The sequence below is a fragment of the Heteronotia binoei genome, chromosome 20 (genome assembly GCF_032191835.1).
Source record: "Heteronotia binoei isolate CCM8104 ecotype False Entrance Well chromosome 20, APGP_CSIRO_Hbin_v1, whole genome shotgun sequence".
In the NCBI taxonomy this organism is placed as follows: domain Eukaryota; kingdom Metazoa; phylum Chordata; class Lepidosauria; order Squamata; family Gekkonidae; genus Heteronotia; species Heteronotia binoei.
The window spans coordinates 8,332,464-8,353,740 of NC_083242.1; the positions used below are offsets into that span (position 1 = coordinate 8,332,464).

General features: G+C 48.5%; 1 protein-coding gene across 2 annotated transcripts in view; it reads right to left on the reverse strand.

The window, feature by feature from the left end:
* Window positions 1-21,277, reverse strand: part of FOXK1 (forkhead box K1) — a 93,365-nt gene that overhangs the window by 20,770 nt on the left and 51,318 nt on the right. For both annotated transcript variants that reach the window (XM_060260615.1, XM_060260614.1), the window contains exon 2: window positions 15,441-15,638. In XM_060260615.1, the coding sequence (XP_060116598.1) occupies window positions 15,441-15,638 (198 nt within the window). The remainder of the gene's footprint in view (window positions 1-15,440; window positions 15,639-21,277) is intronic.

Below are 21,277 nucleotides of genomic sequence, written 5' to 3' on the forward strand. Positions count from 1 at the left end.
TCAATCTTTGCCTAATTGATAGAGACCCAATTGCAACCAGGCTGGTATGTCCAAAGGTTAGCCACCATTGGTGGACACCGATCTCCAGTCTGGCTTTGAAGAATACATCAGAGGGGGTTGGTTTGGGAGGTATGGAGAGGTTGTCAGAGGGACAGGATCCATAGCGTTAATGCTGAGCGACCCCTGTACAAAGCTGCCTATCAGACCACCGGTCCATCAAGGACGGTATTGTCTACTCAGGCTGGCAGCCACTTGCTCTCCAGGGTCTCAGGCTGAGGTCTTTCCCATCGCCTCCTGCCAGGTCTTTTAACTGGAGATGCCGGGGATTGAACCTGGGACCTTCTGTACGCCAAGCAGATGCTCTACCACTATGCCACGGCCCCTCCCAGTAGTAACTGTAAATCCGTGGGGCTAACGGTGACCTCCCCACTGGGATATCCCATCTTCAAGCAGTGTTGCCAAGGTCAAGACAACACCCCCAAATGCAGAGATTTTTCTCTTTAATCGCTCAAACCACTTCCAACAGCCAGAAGTTAACAGTTGTCCTTCAATCAGGTCAGTTCCCCAGTCATCACCTCTACCTAGGAGAGCCAGTTTGGCGTAGTGGTGAAGTCCTGAGACTCTTCGGAGTGGAGGGCGGGATATAAATCCAATATCTTCTTCTTCTGTTTCCACCTGAGCTTCAGGCTGGCTTCTCCACTTAGGTCCTTTTAGCTTCTTGCTTCAGGGTTAAGCCAAAAGGTAGCTGAAATCCTGGCCAGGAAAACTGCCCTCCTGGTTTCCAAGAAGCTTGGGTCTCTCCGGACTGCCAAGACTCCAAGCCTGGTGAGCTGTTCTTCCCGCACTTCCTACTTCCTGCAGCTAAGACCGTGGCACAGGGGTGGCCAAACTTGCTTAACGTAAGAGCCGCACAGAATTAAACATCAGATCTTTGAGAGCTGCAGGACACGAATGCCAGATGTTTGAGAGCAGAAGGGAGAGAGGGAGAGTTGGAAAGAAAGCAACTTTAAATGCCTTCTCCAAGTTGCTCTCCGGCTTGGCTTGGAGAAGTGATTTAAAGAGAGAAACGCCCTCTCCAAGCTGGCCGACGGGGCAGTGGGGGCTTCGAGAGCCGCACAATATGTGCGAAAGAGCCACATGTGGCTCCCGAGCCGCAGTTTGGCCGCCCCTGGCCGTTCCCATCTTCTCCCTCCTTGCTCTTCCTCCTGAGTAGGCCCATTCTTCCAAGGAGACCTTTACTCCATAAGGAGCGAGTATGGGCTGTCTTTCCTGTTAAGAGTTGGAAGGGTCCTCAAGGGTCGTCTAGTCCAACCTCCTGCACAATGCAGGAAATTCACAAATACCTCCCCTTCCCCAAAAAAGTCAGTGACCCCTGCTCCATGTCTAGAAGATGGCAAAAATCTCTGGGATCCCTTGCCAAAATGGCTTCCAGACCCCAAAGTGGCTTACTGGCATTTCCCTGGGCCACAAGAACGAAGCCCAGGTTTGGAATGTCCTTGCTCCCCCAGGGCTAGAGCGTCTAGGGGTGTGACGTACAGTTTATTGCCATTAAAACCACAAACGACTGGGGACAAAGGTATTCCCCATTGGAGCCAGCCCAGCAATTAAGAATTGCACTGTCCCCAAACGATAAAGCAGGTAGCTACCAGAAATAGCCTTCTGTTGCTGTTGATGTTGCGCCATTAATCTGGGCCTCTCAAGCCTGTTGAGAGCAATGTTCCCTCTGAAGTGTGGTGTCTCAGGAGCAGAAATTCTACTTTGTGAGCTGCTGGCGTTAAAGTTGTGAGCTGCTGCATCAATCAGTTTGCTCTGGGGCCATTTTTCCGGAGCTGAGACAAAACTGGGTGAGCCAGAGGCTAAAAAACTGTAAGCCAGCGCACGCTAACTCAGCTTAGAGGGAACGCTGGTTGAGACTTAAGTGAAGACTAAGGCACAGACATTATTTCCCAGGCTCTGCGTTTAAGGCATTCTCATTTCACTCATCTGTCTTTTCTCGGCCCATTTCTGCTGTTTTTTGCTTTAAACCGATGAAATCATTTTACTGCTGACTCGACTCCTTTAATGGTCAATTTTATTACTCTGTAGCCTGCCCAGAAAGCCTTCATGCTAATGTCTGTGGTTCTGCGGCTATTAGGACGGTGCTGTTCTGCTGGGCCGTGACTTGAGGGGAAAAGCCCCAGCTCCAAATACAGAGGGCCCCAACACCAATTCATGGCACCTCCCGTTAAAAGACCACAGTTTCGCAGATGCCGGGAAAGACCTTATATCGGAAGAAAGCTGAAGGCAGCTCTAGATTGCAAATGCTAGACCGACGAACCGATTCTGTATCAGACAACTTCACAGGTGGTTGGTTTTTAGAGCTGCTTCTATTGCTTGCAGTTTTATAGTTTTTTTAGCAATTATGACTGGAAACGACTTCGTAGCCCGGGCACGTGAGAGATAAACATTTAAACTACTTAAAACATCAGCAGCAGTAAAACTAAAGTCAGATTTTATATAAAAAAAAATACTTAAAAAAAATCCCCGCTAACGGGAAGAATTTGCAAAATAAGCAATAAGCTACGAATAAAACCCAGTCTGTGCTTTTGGATACAATAATTCGTGGGGGCTGGGAGGCTAAGTAGCAGGGAGGGAATTTAAAGATCACAATTAAGGCCCGTATTACAAGAAGGGTTCTGTTTCTAATAGAGAAGCAGAAAGGCAGCCGCAAAATTCAGGATGACATGTCTTCTGGAACGGCAAAAGGTACATTTCACAGCAGAACAGTACCGCCCTCCTATTCAGCCGGGAATATGTAGTTAGGCTACTTAAAAATTGGGAAAAGAAAGGAATCCGGAGAGGAAACAGAATTCCCACTCAGTGCCCCAGACAGCTCCTGTGTTATGACCAGGGCTTTTTTTTGTAGCAGGAACTCTTTTGCATATGAGGCCACGCCCCCTCGATGTAACCAATCCTCCAAGAACTTACAGGGGTCTTCGTACAGGGCCTACTACAAGCTCCAGGAGGATTGGCTATATCATGGGGCCGTGGCCTCATATGAAAAGGAGTTCCTGCTACAAAAAACCGCCCTGGTTATGATGGCCGAAATGCAGGGGAAGGCCCGATTTCATATATAAAGAAACACAGAAAAAGCAAACATAAAAAAGGTAGAATAAGATAGAAGTACCACAGTGGTTCATTTATACACCATCATATTTTGGCTGACAAGAGCATAAAAATCAATAACTGAAAGAAGCCATCGATATTATCTAATAAATTGTAACTAGTAACATTTTTCTGGCCTCAAAATTGCTCAACAGATCTTACATTGTTAAGTGCAATTTATTATACTTTTGATTTTGGTCTGGTCCACATGCATATGCATTTACATTCCTAACATCACCGATATTTTAACATTAGGTCACTGGAAACATAAACATTTTGAACATATACTACTCAATTCTGTCTCTTTTTGGACAGCCTCTTTTTTTTAGTCTTTATAGCTTTGCAGCCTAATTTTGATCAATGTATGCAAAAAAAAAATACACTCATTTTTTTCTTGAAATTCACACTCTGGTCTATTATGCAAAAGTAGGATGTCAGCTTTGGCCATGGCCATATAATCAGTTTATTTTTTCTAATCAATCAATTCTGGGCATGTTTCAGTTTTCCATTTTGATGCAAACACCACAGTCACTTTACATTTAAATAGTCTGTTATGAAATTTTGATACATTCGATGGGGTTTTCAAGGCACGAAACGTTGAGAGGGGGTTTTGTCATAGCCTGCCTCTGTTTTGGCCACCCTGGACTTCCTTGGTGGTCCCCCATTCACATACTAACCTGTCTTAGCTTTTGATTATGCATGGGATAGAGAAAGAAGGACTTTTCTCCCTTTTTCACAATACGAGAACTCGTGGGCACTCAATGGAATCGCTGAGCGGTCGGGTTAGAACGGATAAAAGGAAGTGCTTCTTCACTCAAAAGGGTGATTAACACATGGAATTCACTGCCACAGGAGGTGGCGGTGGCTACAAGCATTGCCAGCTTCAAGAGGGAATTGGAAAACATATGGAGCAGAGGCCCATCAATGACTCTTAGCCACAGCGTATAGATGGAACTCTGTCTGGGGCAGTGATGCTCTGTATTCTTGGTGCTTGGGAGGGGCAACAGGGTAAGGGCTTCTAGTGTCCTGGCCCCACTGATGGACCTCCTGATGGCACCTGGGTTTTTGGGCCACAGGGTGACACAGAGTGTTGGACTGGATGGTCCACTGGCCTCATCCAACATGGCTTCTCTTATGTGGTCTGATGAGAGCGGGCTAGCTGGGGCTATAGATTAAATTGGGGTGAAGAGACAGGGCCTGTGGTGACGTGTATCACCTTCCATCCTACTAAAGATATTCGCTTCCTGAGCCTACATAAGAACAGCTCTGCTGGATCAGAATAGTGATCCGTCTAAGTCCAGCATGTGGTGGAAAAAAAAATATCCATCCAGTTTTGAAAGCAAAAGCGAGTGGAGGTCAAAGGATTAAAACACCAGAGATTCCTTGCTGGGTCAGACCGGTGGCTCACCCCGTCCAGCATCCTGCCTCACACAGTGGCCAGCCAGTTGCCTTGGAGGGCCAGCAAACAGAACACAGAAGCCAAGGCCTCACTGCCTTTTCTCACTACACTAGTAGCCCCTGTTTTGTTCGGTGCAACCGAGTCCATCTCTAAGCTGTGAACTTTTGAGGGAAGGAAGGAAGGAAGGAAGGAAGGAAGGAAGGAAGGAAGGAAGGAAGGAAGGAAGGAAGGAAGGAAGGAAGGAAGGAAGGAAGGAAGGAAGGAAGGAAGGAAGGAAGGAAGGAAGGAAGGGAGGGAGGGAGGGAGGGAGAGCGCGAAGGAAGAAAAAGAAAGAGAAAGGAAGGAAGGAAGGAAGGAAGGAAGGAAGAGAAAGAGAGAGAGAAAGAGAGAGTGAAGGAAAGAAGAAAAAGAATGAAAGAGAGAGAACGAAAGAGAGAGCGAAGGAAAGAAGGAAGAAAGAGAAAGGAAGGAAGGAAGACAAAGAGTGAGAGAAAGAGAGAGAATGAAAGGGAGAGCGAAGGAAGGAAGGAAGGAAGGAAGGAAGGAAGGAAGGAAGGAAGGAAGGAAGGCAAAGACAGTGAAAGAGAGAGAGAGTGAAGGAAGAAAAAGAGTGAAAGAGAGAGAACAAAAGAGGGAGCGAAGGAAGGAAAGAAGGAAGAAAGAGGAAGGAAGGAAGACAAAGAGAGTGAGAGAGAGAGAGAAAGAGAGAGTGAAGGAAGAAAAAGAGTGAGAGAGAAGGAGAGAACGAAAGGAAGAGTGAAAGAGAGCGAAGGAAGGAAAAAAAGAAGAAAGAGAAAGGTAGGAAGACAAAGAGAGTGAGAGAGAGAGAGAAAGAGAGAGCGAAGGACTGAAGAAAAAGTGAGAAAGAGAGAGAGCGAACGAAGGAAAGAAGGAAGAAAGAGAAAGGAAGGAAGGAAAATAAAGAGTGAGAGAGAAAGAGAGAGAGAATAGAGAAAGAGCCAAAGAGAGCGAAGGAAGGATGGAAGAAAGACAAAGAGAGAGAGAAAGTGAGAGAACGAGAGAGAGTGAAAGAGGGAGCAAAGGAAGAAAGAGAAAGAAAGGAAGGAAGACAAAGAGTGAGAGAAAGAGAGAGAGAGAGCGAAGGACGGAAGAAAAAGAGTGAGAGAAAGAGAGAGAGAGCAAACGAAGGAAAGAAGGAAGAAAGAGAAAGGAAGGAAGGAAGGAAGGAAAGAAAATAAAGAGAGTGAGAGAAAGAGAGAGAGAACAATAGAGAAAGAGCCAAAGAGAGAGCGAAGGAAGGACGGAAGGAAGACAAAGAGAGAGAGAAAGTGAGAGAACGAAAGAGAGAGAGTGAAAGAGGGAGCAAAGGAAGAAAGAGAAAGAAAGGAAGGAAGGAAGACAAAGAGAGTGAAAGAGAACGAAAGAGAGAACGAAGGAAGGAGGGAAGGAAGAAAAAGAAAGAAAGACGCTGGAGGCTTTCAAGCCGAGGGGAAAGCCCTACAAAAAACAAGCTGGAAAGTAAACACAGAGGCTGCCTAGAAGAGGCTTGTGGGTCATCCGGGCAGGGCAGGAACTGTTTGTTTTGGTCGAGAGAGAGAGAGAGAGAGAGAGAGAGAGAGAGAGAGAGCTCCTGTTCCTACAGTAAAATCTGCCCCTTTATGCAGAAAGTTTGGAAGCTGCCGAGGGAGGGAGGGGCAGGCTCCAGTTTCCAAAAAGGAAACTATCCCGACTTAGGATCTCCGAGCTAAAGTAAATTTCCCAGCAGCCAATCAGGGGAGAGCTAGGCGAATGCACACCAAATTAGGCAAGTGAACATTACTAAAGGGGGTGGGTGGGTGGGAGAGACTACATGTGAACAGCCTCCGGTCCCAACACTCCCAGGGAGGAGCAGAAGAGCACTCCCCCCCCTTCCTTTTCTTCTTACAAGAAGTGTTGACATTCCTGAAGAAAGCATGAATCTGTTGCAACAAAAAACCGCCTTCCTGGAAGAGGCGAAGCCTTGGCAACCAGCTGCCCCAAAAGAGCCCGCCCGATCCAAAATCCAGCCAGAACGGTTCAGTGCACAAAAGCCGCCCCTCCTGGATCAGACCAAAGGTCTGTTTCATCCACCGTTCTGCTCCCAGCTGGAGGCTTCCGGAGAGAGCTGGCAAACAAGCAGGAGGGGTGGGGTGCAGAGATAAGCCTTTCCCCTGTGGTCCCCATTTGGCACACAAAGATATTCTGCTTCTGAACATGGAGGGACTATTTAACCGTTAGTCACCAGAATGGACCAACAATGCCCTCCCCCAACCAATCACAGTGTCCATTTTTTAAGCTAGCGGTTTGTCCTATTTTGCATCAGCGAGTTCTTTATGTTAATTAGGCACTGTGTAAAAAACCCCTTCAGCCAGAGACAAAGTCGCATGAACGCAAGAGAAGCCATGTTGGATCAGGCCAATGGCCCATATAGTTCCACAGTCTGTGTCACACAGTGGCCAAAACCCAGGAGATCCACCACTGGGCCAGAACTGTGCCCACTGTGCCCCGTCCCAGGCACCAAGAATACAGAACATCACTGCTCCAGACACAAGAACATGAGAAGCCATGTTGGATCAGGCCAATGGCCTATCCATTCCAATACTCTGTGTCACACAGTGGCCAAAACCCAGGGGCCATCAGGAGGTCCACCAGCAGGACTAGAACTCCAGAAGCCGTCCCATTATGGCCCCCCCCTCCCCAAGCACCAAGAAGAGAGAACATCACTGCTTCAGACAGAGTGTTCCGTCTCTACCTTGTGGCTAATAGCCACTCAGGGACTTCTGCTCCATATAAGAGCATAAGAGAAGCCATGTTGGATCAGGCCAATGGCCCATCCAGTCCAACACTCTGAGTCACCCTGTGGCCAAAACCCAGGTCACATCAGGAGGTACACCAGCAGGGCCAGAACTCCAGAAGCCCTCCCACTGTGGCCCCCCACGCACCAAGAACACAGAACATCACTGCTCTAGACAGAATGTGCCGTCTCTACCTTGTAACTAATAGCCACTCAGGGACCTCTGCTCCATATAAGAACATAAGAGAAGCCATGTTGGATCAGGCCAATGGCCCATCCAGTCCAACACTCTGAGTCACCCTGTGGCCAAAACCCAGGTCACATCAGGAGGTACACCAGCAGGGCCAGAACTCCAGAAGCCCTCCCACTTTGGCCCCCCACGCACCAAGAACACAGAACATCACTGCTCTAGACAGAATGTGCCGTCTCTACCTTGTAGCTAATAGCCACTCAGGGACCTCTGCTCCATATAAGAACATAAGAGAAGCCATGTTGGATCAGGCCAATGGCCCATCCAGTCCAACACTCTCACCCAGTAGCCAAAACTCAGGTGCCATTAGGAGGTTCACCAACAGGGCCAGAACTCCAGAAGCCCTCCCGCTGTCACCTTCCTCAAGCACCAAAAATACAGAACATCACTGCCCCAGAGAAGCCATGATGGATCAGGCCACTGGCCCATCCAGTCCAACACTCTGCGTCAGACAGTAGCCAAAACCCAGAGGCCATCAGTAGCCCACCAATGGGGCCAGAACTCCAGAAGCCCTCCCACTGTTGCCCCAGTCAGAGCATCACTTCCTCAGACATAAGAACGTAAGAGAAGCTATGTTGGATCAAGCCAGTGGCCCAACCAGTCCAGCAGTCTGTGTCACACAGTGGCCAAAACCTCTCTCTCCACATCTATTTTCCTGCCTGCCTTCCCTCCTTCCAGTGGCTCTCCACCATCCGATGTTCATGTCTTGCGGCTCTCAACCGTCTGATGTTCATGTCTTGCAGCTCTTGAACGTCTGACATTTATTCTATGTGGCTCCTACATTAAGAATAATAAGAAGAAGAATTGCAGATTTATACCCCGCCCTTCTCTCTGAATCAGAGACTCAGAGCGGCTTACAATTTCCTATATCTTCTCCCCCCGCAACAGACACCCTGTGAGGTGGATGGGGCTGAGAGGGCTCTCACAGCAGCTGCCCTTTCAAGGACAACCTCTGCCAGAGCTATGGCTGACCCAAGGCCATTCCAGCAGGTGCAAGTGGAGGAGTGGGTAATCAAACCCAGTTCTCCCAGATAAGAGTCCACATACTTAACCACTACAACAAACTGGCTCTCTTAAGCAAGTTTGGCCACCCCTGGTTCAGCATATGAAATGAGATTTTAAAAACCAATATCCCTGTTCAGTCCTGCCTTGAGACCCTGTGAGAAAGCTGGACTATAAATAATGAAATTTTTTTTTTAAATTTAATGAAACAGATAAGTCTTGCGCCACAAAGATGCTGAATTCTGCAAGAGCGTGCCAGTTAAGACAAAGCGTTCCGATGACTCAGGTTTCTAATCTCGACTGCATCATCCACGCTTTTAATGTGGTTCATCAAGGGCCAGCCTCGGCTTTGCCTCCGGTTCTTGGGGAAAGCATCGCTCAGGATTATTGGGACATTTCCTGTGGCAGCAGTGAAGGCAGCCCTTGGTGCACCGGAGGAAAGCACTATATAAACCAGGGGTGGCCAAACTTGCTTAATTTCGACTGCATCGTCCACGTTTTTAATGCGGTTCGTCAAGGGCTAGCCTCAGCTTTGCTTCCGGTTCTTGGGGAAAGCATCGCTGAGGATTATTGGGACATTTCCTGAGGTAGCCTTTGGTGCACCGGAGGAAAGCACTATATAAACCAGGGGTGGCCAAACTTGCTTAATCTCGACTGCATCGTCCACGTTTTTAATGCGGTTCGTCAAGGGCCAGCCTCAGCTTTGCTCCCGGTTCTTGGGGAGAACATCGCCGAGGATTATTGGGACATTTCCTGAGGTAGCCCTTGTTGCACCGGAGGAAAGCACTATATAAATCAGGGGTGGCCACGCAGAATAGACATCAGATGCCTGAGAGCCACAAGACATGAACGTCAGACATTTGAGAGCGGAAGGGAGGGAGGGAGGGAGGGAAAAGCAAGTTTATCCAGGCTCCAAGCTGTCTGAAGGGGCGGTGGGGGCTTCGAGAGCCACATCATATGTGTGAAAGAGCCACATGTGGCTCCCGAGCTGCAGTTTGGCCACCCCTGATATCAATTTGAAAAAAAAAAAGGACTATGCAAACACAGCGCCGTTATACCCATCGCGATGCTTTTTAAATTTTCTATGTTAAAAAACGTTTAACTTGCTGGAACTAGAGTCCGATCATGTAATTTTTGCCTCGTTCAACATTTCACGTGAATATTTACACTTCGCTTTTCTATTTTTTTTTTAGATCCCTGATTGGTTCCAGACTTCTACGACCCGAATACTATTGCACGGTTTATTGAAAACCCCACCCTGTTGATGGCATTGCCTCTGTGTAATCTACCCTAAGTCAGTCAGAGGCAAATTATGGATTATGTAAATAAATAAAAGTAAACACAGACTCTTGACGGAACACAGGGCAGACCGGATCAGGGTAGCCAAACTGTGGTTCGAAAGCCACATGTTGCTCTTTCACACATATTATGTGGCTCTTGAAGCTCTCACCGCCTCGTTGGCTGGCTTGGAGGAGGCGTTTTGACTCTTTTAATCACTTAAAAGAGAGTCAGTTTGGTGTAATGGTGAAGTGCACAGACTCTTATCTTGGAGAACCAGGTTTGATTCCTCATTCCTCCACCTGCACCTGCTGGGATGGCCTTGGGTCAGCCATAGCTCTGGCAAAAGTTGTCCTTGAAAGGGCAGCTGCTGTGAGAGCCCTCTCAGCCCCACCCACCTCGCAGGGTGTCTGTTGTGGGGGAGGGAGATAAAGGAGATTGTGAGCCGCTCTGAGACTCTTGAGTGGAGGGCGGAATATAAACCCAATGTCGTCGTCGTCTTCTTCTCTAAGCGAAGCCAGTCAGGGGCTTGGAGAATGGATTTAAAGTTAAAGTTGCTTTCTTTCTACCTCTCCCTCACCCATCTGTTTGCTTTCCTCCCTCCCTATCTTGCAGCTCTCAAACCTCTGACACTCATGTCTTGTGGTTCTCAAATGTGACGGCTCTTACATTAACCGAGTTTGGCCACCAGATAAAGCTGGTGAAAGAAAAGTATCACAACTCCTTGATCAGTACCAGGGCCTTCATCCATGTTGCCGGACTCTGGATAGTTGTTAAAGTTGTTAAAGAGCCCCGTGGCGCAGAGCGGTAAAGCTGCAGTACTGCAGTCCAAGCTCTGCTCATGACTTGAATTCGATCCCGGTGGAAGCTGGGTTCAGGTAGCTGGCTCATGGTTGACTCAGCCTTCCATCTTTCCGAGGTGGGTAAAACGAGGACCCAGCTTGCTGGGGGGGAAATGTAGATGACTGGGGAAGGCAATGGCAAACCACCCTGTAAAAAGTCTGCCATGAAAATGTCGTAATGCGACGTCACCCAAGAGTCGGGAACAACTGGTGCTTGCACAGGGGACTACCTTGACCTTTTTTTAAAAAAGCAGCCAGATCATGGGCTAATTTCCCATGGGGATTTCCTCACCCCACCCCCAGGGAAAGCAGGACGCCCCTATTCTGAGCACAACTCACAGCAGTTCTCAGGGATCTACCCTATAACCCAGAGCAAAACAAAACTTCAATTTTTGGAGTTGAGAGAGAATCTCTGGACTAGGCATGGGCACGAATCAAAGCGTCAACTGCAATTTATGCTAAAAATGGCCGATTCGTGGTTCGTAACAGGTTCAGCAAATGGTGCTGTGCAGAAATAAAACCAAAATGGCTTGTTTTTGTTTTGCGGGGGGGGGGGGGGGGCGGGTGGTGCTTCATCTGTGCTGTTATTGGTGGGGGAATCCTTCTTGCGCAAGTGACGCTATCACACTGGGCATATTGCCAGGGGGACGCTCTATCACTTAGGATAAACATAGAGTTTTTCTCCAAGTGATAGAGCACTTCCCCCTACCAGCAACATGTCCGGCATGATGTCCTGTGCGTTCTAACCCTCTTGGGGGCTGCTGCCGAACTTAATGAACCACTAATTGGGAAATAAAAGAAAATAAACCGAACCGCTGAATTGGGTAACCCGACGAACCACAAAACAAAAACGAACCACCATTTACGCATTTCATGGAATTCTAGCAGGAGCTCCTTTGCATATTAGGCAGTCATCCTCCGAGATGTAGCCAAATCCTCCAAGAGTTTATAAAAAAGAACCTTGTAAGCTCTTGGAGGATTGGCTACATCAGGGGTGTGTGGCCTAAGATGCAGATTCCTGCTAGAATCCCACCCCTGTTCATGCCCATCCCCAGTCTGGACCCTCCGCTGGCCCAGTTTCCAAAAAGGCGAGGGGCAGGTCACTATTGTGGCCAGTCTCCCCCGACCCCATCAGCCCTTGAAAGGGCTTCTTTTGCTTTCGCAGTGCGATTGCTTTGTGCGTTAAAGAGCGTGTGCCGTAACAGTGACCTTCCCAAAACCTCAGAAGGGCAACAGCCTTCATTCACTTTCTGAGAAACGAAAGCTGGACACCGCCCCAGAAGCTGCATGGCGCAGAAAGGAGTGTTTACAAACGTAACCGACAAGGAACTGAGAACTAAAAGGCTGGGCAAAAAAAATACACAAAAACACAAAAGCCTCAAAAGACCTTTGAGGTTTTCCAAGAAACTCAGAGTGATCTGCTGTTGCTAAGCCCCAAACGGATGTTCAGAGCGGCAAGCGTCTTGTAAACCATACTGCCGCAGGACCGGGTGGGAGAAGTCAGTGTGATTCTCACCCGCTTCCCCTTCACGATAAAATTTGGAAATAAAATTGGGGAAAAGGCACAAGGTGGCATCGCTAGCAGAGCGGCCATCTTGGCCCCACCACCCCACAAACGACGGCGTGAGCACCAAACACCCCGCGCTAATTCTTCCCCGCCGAATCTGGCTCCTCGTGGCCTCGCTTTGCATCAAAAGGAGGATGTTAGAAGTTCGAAACCGCAACTGCTGCTGCTAAAAAAGTCTGAAAAGAGAATGCCCCTCCCTTTCCTCTCCGGTTTCCACAAAGCACTCCAGCAGCCCCTGAAGCGTGAAAGGCCATTTTGCTTAGCTGACGTCCTCTCTAGAGCTTTTGGCCTCCCTGCACTTTGTACCGTCGGCCGAAGCAGCAGCAACGCAGGCTGGCGGGGGCCCTTCCCACACGTAGGGCAGGCCTACAGATATCAACAGTGAATCATGCACAAGAGTGCATCTTTGCATGCTAAGTAAACACACTCGGTGGTGTAAAGTAACAACAGCAACATCGTTCCCTTCTAGCTCAGCTGTGACTGGCCTCCTTGTTTTCCTTTTCGGGTAGGGCAGCGTGTCAACAAAAGGCTATTTCACTTCCTCTGTTTCATATCCCATTTCGCTGCGGGGCTCGTAACCCGTGACACAGACTTTTAGCAAAACAAACCCTTGCAAACTGCACTCCAAGATCTCCGGCGGAAATCTTGGCCTGGGATATCCTGCAGGCCGTAAACCACGCCTCCTCTCCCCCCTCTTTGCGGCAGGAACTAGTTTTTAACAAGCACAGGACTGCCAGGCTACAATGGAGCTATTTTTTTTGTTACGGGAAAGGGAGGTGCAGTTACTCCTCTTGCTATTTTATCACATTTCGCGTATGTGGGTGATTCCATTTTTAGCCAAAGGGTCAACAGCTTGCCCAAGACCGGTCCGTGGCCTGTTAGCAATCGAGCCGTGATTTGTATAATTATTTCATTATATATTACAATGTTATAATAAGACGACGATGACACTGGATTTATATCCTGCCTTCCACTCTGAATCTCAGAGTCTCACAATCTCCTTTATCCTCCTCCCCCACAACAGACACTGTGTGAGGTAGGTGGGGCTGAGAGAGCTCTCCCAGAAGCTGCCCTTTCAAGGACAGCTCTGTGAGAACTATGGCTAACCCAAGGCCATTCCAGCAGCTGCAAGTGGAGGAGTGGGGAATCAAACCCAGTTCTCCCAGATGTGAGTCAGCACACTTTACCACTACACCAAACAAATGTTAATAAAGTGCACAATTGTACCATCCTTAAACCATCACCTGCACCCCCCCCCCGCCACAGTCCGTGGAAACGCTGTCTTCCACAAAACCGGTCCCTGATGCCAAAAAGGTTGGGGACCACTGATCTACGTTATGGCCAAAACAACTGACAAAATTGCTCAACTTGAATATCCTTGCTCTTCTGATTTCTAGGCTGCCTGGTCTCCTATTCTACTATACCTTACCTCACAAGAAGTAATTCCCACTGCCGTAAATGATGGTAAGATTTCTGAATGCTATTGCTATTAACACTTAAACTAGTTTCACCTTATATTCTGATATTCATTATTGGTGTTGTGGTTATTATTAATATTAGGCTTGATTGACTCTTCTATTCCAATTTTATTTATAATTTTGCTTTATGCATGTGCTATGCATATATTTCCGATTTTGTATTTTGACCAGTCTTTGCAATAAAATGTATTTAAACAGAACAGTAATCCACAAAGGAGGAGAAGAAGGAGGATGCCCTTACTCTTCACTCAGAGTCCCAAAGCAGCTTACAATCTCCTTCCCCTCTTCTCCCTACAACAAACACCCTGGGAGGTCGGTGGAGCTGAAAGAGCTCTGAGAGAACTGCTCTCGAGAGAACAGCTCTGCGAGAACTTGTGACTGACCCAAGGTCACCCAGCTGGCTGCATGTGGAGGAGTGGAGAAACAAACCTGGTCCTCCAGATTAGAGTCCACCGCTCTTAGCTACATCAAACTGGCAAGTGATTTTAGTGATCTTTACCAGATCCTACAATACATGAAGAACTTGCTCTCCATTCTCCCTACCCATACTGATGGACACCATCAGGGCTTTTTTTCCCAGTAGGAACTCCTTTGCATATCAGGCCGCACCCCCTGATGTAGCCAATCCTCTAAGAGCTTATAGGACCCTTCTTACAGGCCCTACTGTAAGCTCCAAGAGGATTGGCTACATCAGGGGTGTGTGGCCTAATATGCAAAGGAGTTCCTGTTACAAAAAAAAAAAAAGCCCTGGGCACCATGCTAGTTTTGAGAGAGAGCAAGTCTTTAGGAGAGCAAGTTTGGTGTAGTGGTTAAGTGTGCCAACTCTTATCTGGGAGAACCAGGTTTGATTCCTCACTCGTCCACTTGCACCTGCTGGAATGGCCTTGGGTCTGCCATAGCTCTGGCAGAGGTTGTCCTTGAAAGGGCAGCTGCTGTGAGAGCCCTCTCCAGCCCCACCCACCTCACAGGGTGTCTGTTGTGGGGGAGGAAGGGAAAGGAGATTGTGAGCCGCTCTGAGACTCTTCAAAGTGGAGGGTGGGATATAAATCCAATATCTTCACCTACCTCACAGGGTGTCTGTTGTGTGTGTGGGGGAAGGTAAAGGAGATTGTGAGCCGCTCTGAGACTCTTTGGAGTGGAGGGTGGGATATAAATCCAATATCTTCACCTACCTCACAGGGTGTCTGTTGTGGGGGAGGAAGGGAAAGGAGATTGTGAGCCCCTCTGAGACTCTTCGGAGTGGAGGGCGGGATATAAATCCAATATCTTCTTCTTCTTGTATATCAAATACACTAGATCAGGGGTGGCCAAACTGTGGCTCAGGAGCCACTGTGGCTCTTTCACACATATCATGTGGCTCTCAAAGCCCCTACCACCCCATTGGCTGGCTTGAAGAAGGCATTTCTCCCTTTAAATCACTTCTCCAAGCCAAGCCAGCCAGCGGCTTGGAGAACGCATTTAAAGTAGTTTTCTTTCCACCTCTCTCCCTCCGTTCCAGTTCTCAAACATCTGACATTCATGTCTTGTGGCTCTCAGACATCTGAAATTTATTCTGTGTGGCTCTTACATTGAACCAGTTTGGCCACCCCTGCACTAGATATACATCCGAAGACAGACCTTTTGCCTCCTTTCTGGAAAGCACCCCAGCAATTTACAGGTATCGGTGCAAACGGCGACACCAGTGTGCAGCGGAACGAAGCACCTCACCTGATAGTGCCCGTGGGGGAAGGCAGCGGGCTGACCAAGCTCCGGAGATCCGGCTCCGGGATGTGGATCTTGAGAGGCGATATCTGGGGGTAAAGCGGCCGAAGTGGGGGTGACGAGGCCTCCTCCTTTACTTCCTCTTTGTGGTAGAAGGACGTAAATTGGATCTTGATGACGGTGCTGGGGAATCGGAAGGTACACCTGGGGAAAGAAAGAAGAAGGATGCAGTGGCCCCGTGGGATACAAAGCAAACAACGAGAGAGGAAACTCAACTTGTCGACGGTTGAATTTTCCCAATACCATGGGTTACATAATGAATATTTGGAACCAAGAACAGGTCAGCTTGGTAGACTTGAGCATACCTATTGACGCAACAGGCCTTCTGGGTATATTTTTTTTTTACACATCTTGAGCAAACTACACGTGGCATGGTCCTATACAGATTCAGGCCATTGATCTTACACAGGGGTGGCCAAACTGTGGCTCGGGAGCCACATGTGGCTCTTTCACACATATTTTGTGACTCTCCAAGCCCCTCCACCCCATTGGCCAGCTTGGAGCTTTTCTCTTTAAATCTCTACTCCACCCAAGCCAGCCGACAGCTTTGAGAATGCGTTTAAAGTTAAAGCTGCTTTCTGTCCACCTCTCCCATCTATTTTCCTCCCTTCCTCTCTCCCTCTGGCTCTCAAGCGTCTGAAGTTCATGTCTTGCGGCTCTCAAACTTCTGACATTTATTCTGTGTGGCTCTTACGTTAAACAATTTTGCCACCCCTGATCTAGGAGATACAAAAGGCCTCCGAGGCCTGAGACTCCGGAGAGCTGCTGCCAGTCTGAGTAGACAAGACTGACCTAGATGGACCGAGGCTCTGATTCAGTCGAAGGGGGGCTTAAGCGCCTTCGCTAACACTTTGCAATTAACAGTTCGCGGAGGAATTGTTTCCCCTCTGACCCGAATGCTCCTTTTCCTCTAGAGGAAGCCTGCACAGCAGCGGGGAAGCGGAGCGTGGCACGTCTTTTTGCCCCGTATCCAGATTGCTTCAAGAAAAGAACCCGTCGCCTTCCTCAGGCAAAGTGCTTCGACGGGCAAACTCCAGCGTCGCTGCCCTCGCAGCTTTTAATCTTAACCTTCCGAGACATGCTCCCCATGCCAATTTCGCTGAGTGCTTTCAAATTCAGGCACGGAATGCTATTTATGCCACTTGGAGCGCTGCGGGCCCGGCAGACGGAGCCTCGGGATTGACCCCTTGCAGAAGGAAGCCGGGAGCTGAAAAGCTTGCGAGTGACAGAGTGGTTTGACCTGTGGGCTTTCGTCGAATCGACACTCGAGGTTTAAAGCTTTTTATTCCCTCCACGGCTTCCCTCCTAGAAAGCGAAAAAACCTTGATAATCTGTATTGAGCCTCCTGGGCCAGAGGTTCTAAGCCAGTAAACACAAGCAGCTGTTTGTGTGTTATCAAGCCCTTCTCTAGCCCGACTGTCTCACAACATTACAAGCCACTAAAAGAAGGGAAAGATTGCCTCTGCCTTTGAGAAGTGACAAGCCCCGTGGCGCAGAGTGTTAAAGCTGCAGTACTGCAGTCTTAAGCTCTGCTCACGACCTGAGTTCGATCGCCGGCGGAGGCTGGGTTTTCAGGTAGCCGGCTCGAGGTTGACTCAGCCTTCCATCCTTCCAAGGTCGGTAAAATGAGGACCCAGCTTGCTGGGGGGGAAAGTGTAAAAGACTGGGGAAGGCAATGGCAAACCACCCTGTAAAAAGTCTGCTGTGAAAACGTGAAAGCAATGTCACCCCAGAGTCGGAAACGACTGGTGCTTGCACAGGGGACCTTTCCTTTCCTTAAGAAGAACTTAAAAGAAATCCACGTTGGCATTTCTGGCGAGCACTTCCAGGCATTTTCCAGAGCAGGGTTGGCTAAACTGCTGCTCGGGAGCCACATGTGGCTCTTTCGCGCATATTGTGTGTCTCTTGAAGCCCCACCGTCCCATCCGCTGGCCTGGCATTTCTCTCTTTAAATCACTTCTCCAAGCCAAGCCAGCCAGTGGCTTGGAGAAGGCCTTTGAATTTAAAGTTAGCTTTCTTTCCACCTCTCCCTCCCTCCATCTATTTTCCTTCCTTCCTTTGCATAGTGGGCCACACACCCCTGATGCAGCCAATCCTCTAAGAGCACACAGGGCTCTTATTGCAGGGCCTACTGTAAGCTCTTGGAGGATTGGCTACATCAGGGTGTGTGTGGCCTAATATGCAAAGGAGTTCCTGCTATTAAAAAAAGCCCTGCTTCCTTCCTTCCTTCTCTCAAACATCCAATGTTCATGTCTTGTGTCTCCCAATCATCTGACATTTATTCTATGTGGCTCTTACATCAAGCAAGTTTGGCCACCCCTGTTCTAGAGGCAGAGAAAGTCGTAGCGAATCAAGTTTTCAACCAGCGCCAACATCCTGGGACCAACAAATCACCGCCCCAATGAAAATTAGGCGTCTTGCAATGTATATTTGCTACCAGCTCAAAACCCTGCTCTTCTATTCAGGACGGCTCAGGGCCTGTTTCTTTTTGCGCGACATTTTCGTTGCCGGCACTTACAGCCCGTCATAACCGGGCGCAGGGTCATCAAGCCTGCCATAAGCCAGACAGCTAAGATGGACGTGATAGCGTACAAGTCAATTCCTGGTGGTGGCACATCTTTCTTGTCGGGATTGGGAACACTGTCTTGCCAAGGTTATTGCTACCGCACTACATCTCTCTAACTGCAGTCTCATAAAGAACGTTGTGTTTGCAGCTCAGGCTTTGAGCCGTCAGTGCGCCGCTCCAGCTCAGCTGTCGCCACCACAACTGCAATATAACACAATCGCACAATTCAGTCAGCAAATCCCACCGATGCAAAGGGCTTTTTATTAAAAGCAGGAACGCAGTTCCAGCTGGCCTGGCATCATGAATCCCTGCTGGGTTTTTCCTATGAAAAAGCCCTGTGTGAAACCACGGTGATGCCAGCGGGCGTGGCCTAACAGGCAAATGAGTTCCTGCCGGGCCTTTCCTACAGAAAAGCTCTGCTGACCTATTTATTTATTTATTACGTTAGATTTATATCCTGCCCATTCTACGAAGACTCAAGGCGGCTAACAACATAAAATGAACAATATTAAAACAGTAAAACCAATGAAAATGCATTGCACTTCACAGCATATAGCTACAACTGAGGTTTTCTGTGCCACAGCCTTAACTTCAAGTCTGACCATTCAAGTTCCTTTCTGAGTGTTTCCTACTTGGCAGAGGCACAAGCAAGCGTGGCAACTTTTTCAGCCTTCAAGGACATAAAACAGCCCTGCTGGATCAGACCAGTGAGGGTCCATCTAGTCCAGCATCCTTGTCTCACACAATGGCCAACCAGTTCCTCTGGAGGGCCAAGAAGAGGCCAGAGAGGCCGAGGCCTTCACCTGAGATTAAGAACATCAGAAGAGTCCTGCTGGGTTAGACCAGTGGTCCATCTAGTCCAGCATCCTTGTCTCACACAGGGGCCAACCAGTTACTCTGGAGGGCCAGCAGCAGGGCAGAGAAGCCAAGGCCTTCCCTTGAGAAGAACATCAGAAGAGCCCTGCTGGGTCAGACCAGTGGTCCATCTAATCCAGCATCCTGTCTCACACAGGGGCCAACCAGTTCCTCTGGACAGCCAACAACAGAACATGGAGGCCAAGGCCTTCTCTGATATTGCCTTCCAGCCAGTGCTCCCTCTAAGCTGTGGAGTCTTGTGAGCAAAAATTCTACTTTGCGAGCTTAAAATGTGAGTGAGCGATTGGGCTACTGCATAGACCAGTTTGCTCCGCGGCCATCCTTCCTGAGCTAAGACAAAAAAATGTGTGAGCCGGAGGCTAAAAAAACCCTGTGAGCTAGCTCACGCTAACTCCCCGTTACGAGAAGGGCAGGATATAAATCCTATAAAATAAAATAAATAAAATAACACAACTTAGAGGGAACAATGGTCCTAGCGCTGGGATTTAAAGGCTTAGTGCTTCTGAACGTAGAGGTTCCCCTCAGCCACCATGGCAAGGAGCCACTGACAGACTTCTCCTCCGTGAGTCTATCTAATCCCCTTTGAAAGCTGTTTGTCCCTGCGGCCATCAGGACAGCGGATCCTCCATTTTAATCACTCTCTGTGTAGTGTTTCTTTTTGTCCATCCTGAATCGGTTTCATTGGATGCCCTCAGGTTCTAATCTTTTAGGCGAGGGAGAAAAAGTTCTCTTTGTCCACTCTTCCCACCCCATGCATAATTTTATAAATCTCCGCCTCTCCCCATAGAGAGCCAGTTTGGTGTAGTGGTAAAGTGCGCGGACTCTTATCTGGGAGAACCGGGTTTGATTCCCCACTCCTCCACTTGCACCTGCTGGAATGGCCTTGGGTCAGCCATAGCTCTGGCAGAGATTGTCCTTGAAAGGGCAGCTGCTGTGAGAGCTCTCTCAGCCCCACCCACCTCATAGGGTGTCTGTTGTGGGGGAGGAAGATAAGGGAGATAAGTGAGCCGCTCTGAGATTCGGAGTGGAGGGCGGGATATAAATCCAATTTCTTCTTCTTCGCATGAGCCCCCCCCCCCCTCCCCAGCTCTGAGGTCTGCCTCACAACATCTACTTGTAGTCCCTGGGTCTAAGGATGCCCGACTGGTTTCAACAAGGGCCAGGGCCTTTTCGGTTCGGGCCCCTACTTGGTGGAATGAGCTCCTCTTGGAGATTCAAGCCCTGCGGGACGTGTCAAAGTTCCTCAGGGCTTGCAAGATGGAGCTCTTCCACCAGACTCTTAATTGATCTGGTGGGCGTCCTTTTGAATGCCATCACTCCCCCCCCCCACCATTTTACACTTATGGTGCTTATATAGAGCCAAGAGTCATTGGCCATAAGTGAAGAAGACGACGACACTGGATTTATATTCCGCCCTCCACTCAAGAGTGTCAGAGCGGCTCAAAATCTCCTTTATCTTCCTCCCGCACAACAGACACCCTGTGAGGTGGGTGGGGCTGAGAGAGCTCTCCCAGAAGCTGCCCTTTCAAGGACAACTCCTGCAAGAGCTATGGCTGACCCAAGGCCATTCCAGCAGGTGCAAGTGGAGGAGTGGGGAAGCAAACCCAGTTCTCCCAGATAAGAGTCCACGCACTTAGTCACTATACCAAACTGGCTCTCAAATACATGCTGTTATATGTTTGCTGCTTATGCCTGAAATAGTGTCTGTCTCTTCTGAATATGCTGTTTGGACTATTGTTGTTATGATGTCTTATGATGTTTTAATTCTGATGTTTGTTTTGACTGCTGTAAGCCGCCCTGAGCCTGCTTGCGGGATAGGGTGGGGTATAAATAAAAAATGAAATTAAATTAAATCATATCCTCCCCCCCCACCCCCGCTTTAGCTGTCTCTTTTCTAAACTGAAAAGGCCCAGAGACTCTTCAGCTTTCCCTCCTAGAGAAGGTCCTCCAGCCAGCAATGCTGCAAATTCTGTATGATCAATACTAATAAGCCCTCGGCATAAAAGATTGGCACATCCCTTCTCTCTGCGGCAAGCCAGAAAACAGGACAGTATTTACCCACAAAATCTGAAAATAAAAATCTACATGTGATTGGCCCACCTCACAAGAAAATGGGCCAAGAGTTTGTTTGGTTTTTTTTTGTCTTTTTAAAGAAAGCTAATTTTTAAAACAAAGGCAATTTCAAGAAGCAGTGTCTTTTCAACCCGACGTTTCGACATTTTCCACTCTCAGCTGTTCTGCTGGAAAACGTACTACCCCGAACGACAGAAAACAAAGGAGAATAGCGAAGTTGGTTTTCTCTGTGAAGCCCTCCAGCGTGACATTCAAAATGCAATCATTC